Genomic DNA, 7,700 nt, shown 5'->3' on the forward strand with positions numbered 1-7,700 from the left:
GGGTAACCATACATCATGCCATCAACACGAAATCTGTGTCTGGGTTCAGCTAGTTTGCACACACATGTGTTCATTCTTACTTTTCAGTATTGATTAATCAAATAATGTTGCAATTAATTAACTAAATAAATACTGTAAAATACAAATGTTAAAATGTATCGGTAAGCTATCTTGATCGTCTAAACTACCATATTGATTGTGGTTTATACAATTACCTTGAACGACGGCATTGTATTCGGTAGAGGATCAATACACAGAAATATCATTTGAAAGTAACTGTATAACATTCGTAGGATATTTAAAAAGGGTGACGGACTCTGGAGAGTTCTTTCAAAATGTGAATATTTTTCTCAAATTGATTCTTTAAATCTTTTGCGACGTGACCATTCTCACATTGGGATGGCAACAGCAATATACATTTCATAGTGTGTTAATCACAACCTTGATATGACGCGTTATGAACGAAACAGTTGCATAGAACTGTTAAACCATCTGACCAAATCAGTTTGAATCATGATCGACCTTCCCAATGAATAGGATACTTGCGATGTCTGATAAAGTATACATTAGAAATGCCATGGACTACATTTCTATTCGAAACTGATGGAGAGATTCGAGTAATCAGAAGTATCCATGAACATTTGTTTTTAGCATTATTTTTAACGTTGAAATAAATCATTGGTTTCTGCTAGGGTTCCCCATTAATCGTCTCGCACGCTACGGCAGGCCAATTGGTTTACATTTAGAATGTCCACGGAGACTTTACCGTTCCATTGCAAAATGTGTCCGTACAGTTAACCTTCGTTTGTGCTCACCACCTTGTAAAACCGCGCTATTTATAACACAGCCCGTGACTACTTGGGTTCATCTAGTAGAGACATCACATCAGAAGGCTCGAATTTCCTTTCCGATCCAGTGCCAATATTGCAATTTTCAATATCTATGGTTCGTCGGAAAGACAGATAACTGTATAATACAGAAATGCTACCGCTACACCGTGGATGTTTCTAATGGAACAAACCTATATTGAAGTAATGTTGTTGCCGTAAGGTAGATACTTAGAAGAGGTTGGTTGTTGGTTGGTTGGTTGTATAGGGTTGAATGTCGTATCAACAGCTAAGGTCATTTAGAGATGTGCCTTCATGTGTGTTGGAGGCACGGTAGTCTAGTGGTAGGAAGCCGAGCTCGTGACCGAAGGGTTGTGGGTTCGAGTCACGGCACGGCACTGTGTTGTATCTTTGAGCAAGATACTTTACTCCGGTTGGTCCAGTCTACTCAGCTGTAAATGAGCACGTGGTTGGGAAACGCTAGAATTGTTGAATGCTAGCTGTTAGCGCCGAAATGGCAACTCCGGCTGTATGCTCCCCCGGGAGTTGAGAAAGATATTGGCTGGGTGCAAAGGCCCTATAACCACGGATAATAATTTATGAACCCCTTTGTGGTAGCGCGGATCTGATGCTGACTTTATAGTGCTACCATGTCAAAGGTGCTGGGTTCGGCCTGGTCACATTGTGAACCAGTGGTTGCCATTACCATTAATGCTGAAAGTTAAGCAGGGAATATTCTGTAACAGTTACCATTTTAAGGACTATGGTCTGTCCCGGCCTGGGGACAGAGCTCATTCCCTTCATCACCTGGACGAACGTTCAATATCAAAGCCACAAGTAAGGTATTGCCAAGGAAGAGGATAGGAAACTAAAGGTTGTTAGCAGTAGAGAGAAATACAATGATCCCAAATATTGCTTAGGGTGCAGCAGATTTATTTTGAGCGGAAAAGACGTATATCACAGTAATGTTGCCGTTTTCCGATTCATGTGTACTTGGGAACGAACGTACAGTATAGTAATGATGTCGCATCAGGGTAGAGTTTTAGTACAAAAAGTATATAACGATAATGCTGTCGGTAAACAATAGATGTTTAGTAGGAATACAAACGTTTATTACAGTGTTGCTTTCACTATACGGTATCGTTAAATGGGGAACAAGCAAAGTGTTTTGGTTACTGTAAGTAAAAAACACAAGGGGAGATATAAAGTTCTGCGTTATTTTGTTGGATGTGTCGGTCATATATTAAAATACTTTTGGAATAGCTATTCAAATATTGGTAAATATCAGTGAATATCCGTCATTATTCATTAGATATATTGAAATTTTCTGAATAATTTATGAAAATAATTACTGTACGCGTATATATTTAGCGATATTCTAATTTCAGCGCTTTTAACATTGCGCTTATTTATGATCGCTCTAACTTATTTTACTTATCAAGTTTTCTCCTGTATATCACCCTCGATATCCAGGTGTTACGCTCACTTTCACTCTATACAAGCTGTTTGATTGGTCTCGGGTAAAAAAAAAAAGAACAATCACTAGGCTGTTACCTGTCCTTTGAAGATTACATAGGAGAGGCGCCCGACTTCAAAGCCAATCAATGTTACCGTTACGTGACCGCGAGATTCGTTTGATGTATATCAAAGGATCGAACAAGTCTTCTTGTCTCATCAACAAGGTGGCGCACAGTGAGCCTTCGATTTTGCTATGACATATTCCAGGGGTGTAGAGAGCGAAAGTGAACGTAACCCCTGGATATCGAGGATGACTGCATATATGGTCAGTGCGTCAATATATCAATATGCTAATCTGTTAAAATTCGATAAAATACTAGACATTGTGTTCGCTAAAATAAGTACTCTTACAGTATAAAAAATATTTGTATTAATTTTAGGATTTGAATATCTCAGGACAAATTTACTTACCAAGACAAACAATATTATTGTGTTAATCAAGTGAATGATTCTAAACATTCGTGAAACATATATTCACAAAAATTTCTGGAACACTCTTACTCTAAATCATGTAAGTGTTGATAGAAATATACTGTTCTGGTGTCAATAACATCCAAACAAAGACGCACTGCTGTTACATAGTTTAAGCATATTTTCGGATTTAGGAAACATTAGGTGGCCAAAAGTGACACCATTATTTACGAAACAGTTGTTTTCTTTCATTAGCCAAATCGTTCCAAAGATGCAAATCACTTGCCACTATTGTTTTTTAAAATAACTCCAAAATGATGCAGTAAATGATTTGGGAATCGTCACATACACAGTGTAAATGTTCTGTGTTAAAGACATCAGAAAAGAGCAGTTTTAGTCCAGGGAAAAAACGACATCACGTTGACATTTACACCTAGATGGCTGATGGAGTGGTGTTTGTTTGTTTTGGGTTTAACCTCCTCGCAACAGACAAGGTCATTTAGAGACGGGGAGACACCGCCGGAAGGGAATAAATAAGATAAAAAGGAAGTGAGATGGAAAGAGAGAAAGGAGGAGAGAGAGAAAGGAAGAGAGAAAGGAAGAGAGAAAGAAGAGGGAAAGAAGAGAGAGAAAAAGAGAGAAAGGAAGAGGGAAAGGAAGAGGGAAAAAAGAGAGAAAGGAAGAGCGAAAGGAAGAGGGATAGGAAGAGGGAAAGGAAGAGAGAAAGGAGGGAAAGGAAGAGAGAAAGGAAGAGGGAAAGGAAGAGGAAAAGTAAGAGAGAAAGGAGGGAAAGAGAGAAAGGAGGGAAAGGAAGAGGGAATGGAAGAGGGAATGGAAGTGAAAAAGGAGGGAAAGGAAGAGGAAAAGAGATAAAGGAAGAGAGAAAGGAAGAGGGAAAGGAAGAGGGAAAAAAGAGAGAAAGGAAGAGAGAAAGGAAGAGCGAAAGGAAGAGAGAAAGGAAGAGCGAAAGGAAGAGGGAAAGAGAGAAAGGAAGAGAGAAAGGAAGAGCAAAAGTAAGAGGGAAAGGAAGAGCAAAAGTAAGAGAGAAAGGAGGAAAAGAGAGAAAGGAAGAGAAAAAGGAGGGAAAGGAAGAGGGAATGGAAGAGAAAAAGGAGGGAAAGGAAGATGGAAAGGAAGAGGGAAAGAAAGACAGAAAGGAAGAGGAAAAGAGAGAAAGGAAGAGCGAAAGAGAGAAAGGAAGAGGGAGAGAGAGAAAGGAAGAGGGAAAGAGAGAAAGGAAGATGGAAAGGAAGAGAGAAAGGAAGAGAGAAAGGAAGAGGGAAAGGAAGAGAGAAAGGAAGAGGAAAAGAGAGAAAGGAAGAGGGAAAGAAAGAAAGGAAGAGGGAAAGGAAGAGCGAAAGGAGGGAAAGTAAGAGGGAAAGAGAAAAAGGAAGAGGGAAAGAGAGAAAGGAAGAGGGAAAGAGAGAAAGGAAGAGGGAAAGGAAGAAAGGAAGAGGGACAGGAAGAAAGGAAGAGGGAAAGGAAGAGATGTAGATCCCAAGTGATGCATTTTGGGGCGACATATCGATCATTTTCAGATTTCCTCAATGTCTCACAAGTAGAAGCCACATAATGAAACCCCCGGTTCTGCAGGGGGTCCCACAATTGTTGCATGCTGTTGGATACAACATGCCAGTTCTTTATCCGTGTTTGCAGGGGTCCACTGATCGACAAAATAGGGTCACATACGTTAAACGGTACTCTTCTGTAAATGGTATGTAATGTGAAAATGTCGTACGTATTAAATGAAAAGACTAAAAAGATACAATTATTGACAAGGAAACAAAAATAGACAGATAACAAAAGGCACAGAGATATAAAAGGCAACATATGGAGTTGGAAAGTATTCCCGGTATTATTTACCCAACATACATGAACAAAGTAGCGTTTTGTTATTTTAATTTCTTAAATGTTTCATATTGATGCCAATTAAAATTTAACATTAATTTCTATACTTTTTTCATGAACATTACACTTTGCAAAAACTAGGTTGTTTACAGCAGATGTCATTAAAACGATAGGAATCTATGTTCTGCATTGAACAGAGTCCGTCCACCACATGGAGATGGAAATACAAAAATAACTTAATTATAATTCGGAAAAATATCATTTAATTTATATAACGGTCCATTTCTTCCGCTTTCGTTTGTGATTCTAAAGAAAGCACAAAACATTTGAATTAAATAATTCAGTGTGTTTGCACCTTGAGAGCATCCATTATTACTTTCATAAGAAGTTGATTATCCCCCCTTGCGGAGTTTAATTAACTAAACATTAGGAAGGGGGCCATAATACAGTGTAATGAAACAAGCCCAGGGAGACCGTCCTATACCGTACGACTTCAAACCCTTCTTCACCACTAAATAGCTATAAACGTGTGTGTTTAGGAAAGACTAATGTTATTTAAGAAATTCAACTTTTCATCATGTTATCAAATTAAGTGGGAGGGCTCAGGGCAGGTGCGGATTAAACGACAAAACAGTCTTTGTTGACTGATCAGAACCCCTGGGTGCGTTGTTTGGATCATCATTTGTCATTTTTATTAAAATCTCTTAGATTAACGAATGTGGTTAATTCTTTATTCTCCATATTACGCCTCCTCGTTATAACTCGCGATAGAATTCGCACTATGTGGTGGTAAGCCTGTATCTGATAACTTGATTAGAAACTCCATTGTAAACCGTGACTTTCCACGTTTGTTTGTTAAAGCTGATCTTTTGGGTGTAAAATATCTTTACAACTGATTCATACCTTTAAGTTCAAGCCATTTATCAAGAATGAAGAACCGCTAGACTATCTTGCTGTGCGTAAAATGAACTCAACAACAGCCCAATTCAGGCGGATATTGTATTACCGACATTTTTAGGTATACCTAGATGACTAATATAGACCGTACAGAGATCAAAAGAAACCGACAATGGTTTCAGTGAAGATAAACAGAGAACATTATATTTGAACAAAATCCGATCAAAATGTACGTACGAAAATTAAATATGTATAACAGATTAGAAAAGTCTCTATATGAAAAGCTGGGCAAAATTGGTAATCGCTTTTAACTATTGGTAAATACTATTACATCAAAGGAATTTGAAAGTTGACTGCACTTAGATTAGCGAAGGTGATATCAGTCCTGTAATACTAATTTATGAATCGTATAAGGTGAGTTGTCGCTATATCCACCTGTAATCCCACAGAGAAGAAAGTAAAGCAAAGTTGGTAATCGTTTCTATACTTTGTAACATTGCATATATAATGTGTACAAAAAATCAAGTTCCCCGACCGGTGTGGTCTGCGTGTGACTTGGAATATAGTCAGCTGATTAGTAGGATACGGGGTTTCATCATAATACAGACTTTCCGTATAGATATGTATTCATATGAATGAGCAAACGCTCTTATACACATAGGAATTTGAATTTTGATTTTTTAATGTAACATCTACAGTGCGTTTCTTTTCATCCTAAAGTATAAAATGTAGTATATATAGATATTAATAACACACAGGAAAGTTTTATTTTTCGGAATTTAATTCATTTAGGAATTTATTCGAAATCATATTTTACATCGTTTAGTGCACTTTAAAAGAAATAAAAAAAATTGTATGTTTTGTTTATAAAATATGTATCTAAGGTTTGTTTTGTAATTCAAATAATACATATATAAAATATTGCGTCACCATGAAAATGATACCACTTTATGTCTGAAACAAATGCTAGCCAAATACGTTTTTTGTGTATCGAAAAAGTCTTAATGTTGAATTGACAATGCCTGTATTTAATAACTACAAAGATCACAAAACAAGTTACAAGCTAAACATTTCTTTTTGAAAATAGAAACGTTAGAGTACAAAAATGTCCTAGAATGCCAGTGTATTTATAAGTAGCACGACAATAATAATACGTACATAGCAAATATGGTATTCAAGTACCAGCATATTATATTTTTATTTGATTCCTTTTTCACACATGAACCAAACCTTGTGAAGGTATGCTTAGAATATACAACGATGAAAGTCAATTGAATGCTTAAACTGTAATAATTTTAATAATCAAAAGTATTTAGTACATTTCTTAACAAGCAGTTTTCTCAGGTATACATTAACATAACTTTTTAAGAGAATCAGGATTATATGAAAATCATTAATACATATAAACAAAATCACGTATTCCTAAAAGTCCAACTCACATTAAAAATGAATGAAGGTCATACATGTCTTTTAATTATAATGAACAAAACGTCAATATAACATATATGATGTTTCTTCTGTTTGAGTATTTTCTAAATCATACATGAATTTACCAGTGATTTGCACTTCAATGTATTAACTATTGATACCAATATCTGGTGAAATCCTTAATAAACATTTATCTCATAGATACATTAAGATGTTATCTACTATAAGTATACATCAATGTACATACATAACACATTTCTTTGTCCAATTCTTATCAATTCTTTTGCAGCATGAACAGAGATAAAACTGATTGACGTAGTTTCATTACAATGAAAACACATCAATATATTCGTTTGATACATGTTTTTATAATACATATTTAACATGAACATCAATGAAATTAATTGAAGTATTCTTATTGAAATAATCGAACGTCAATAGAAAGTTTCCCACAGTGGTCGTCGGCCACATGTCATCGCATAACAACAGATAGGCTTGGATCTATGGACAGGTGAGTAATATTCAAACTATGGTAGTTTCAAGTGACTATATTGTTTTTTTATTGGAAGATAAAGTAAACAGATTTTTATTTATTTCATAAATGATCATGATTCATCCCGGGCTTACGTTTGTGAATCGTAAATCCTGACAGTGTTGAAAATAACTCTTCCTGTTAGATTTTTATATTGTTTAAAACTCGTGTTTAATAATTTTTTTAAATCTTTATATCTTTAATATTGTTGAAATATGACATTTAATACCTCCTTTACA

The 7,700-nt window shown here is 35.9% G+C and overlaps 1 protein-coding gene across 1 annotated transcript; it reads left to right on the forward strand.

Moving 5' to 3' along the window:
* Positions 1–3,310: 3,310 nt before the first annotated feature.
* On the forward strand, positions 3,311–4,129 carry LOC110447878 (octapeptide-repeat protein T2-like). Its single transcript, XM_021493843.1, has one exon. It carries the CDS (start codon positions 3,311–3,313, stop codon positions 4,127–4,129), a length of 819 nt encoding a protein of 272 aa, XP_021349518.1.
* The last annotated feature ends 3,571 nt before the right edge of the window (positions 4,130–7,700 follow it).

Source organism: Mizuhopecten yessoensis, unplaced genomic scaffold (genome assembly GCF_002113885.1).
Source record: "Mizuhopecten yessoensis strain PY_sf001 unplaced genomic scaffold, ASM211388v2 scaffold3627, whole genome shotgun sequence".
NCBI lineage: Eukaryota > Metazoa > Mollusca > Bivalvia > Pectinida > Pectinidae > Mizuhopecten > Mizuhopecten yessoensis.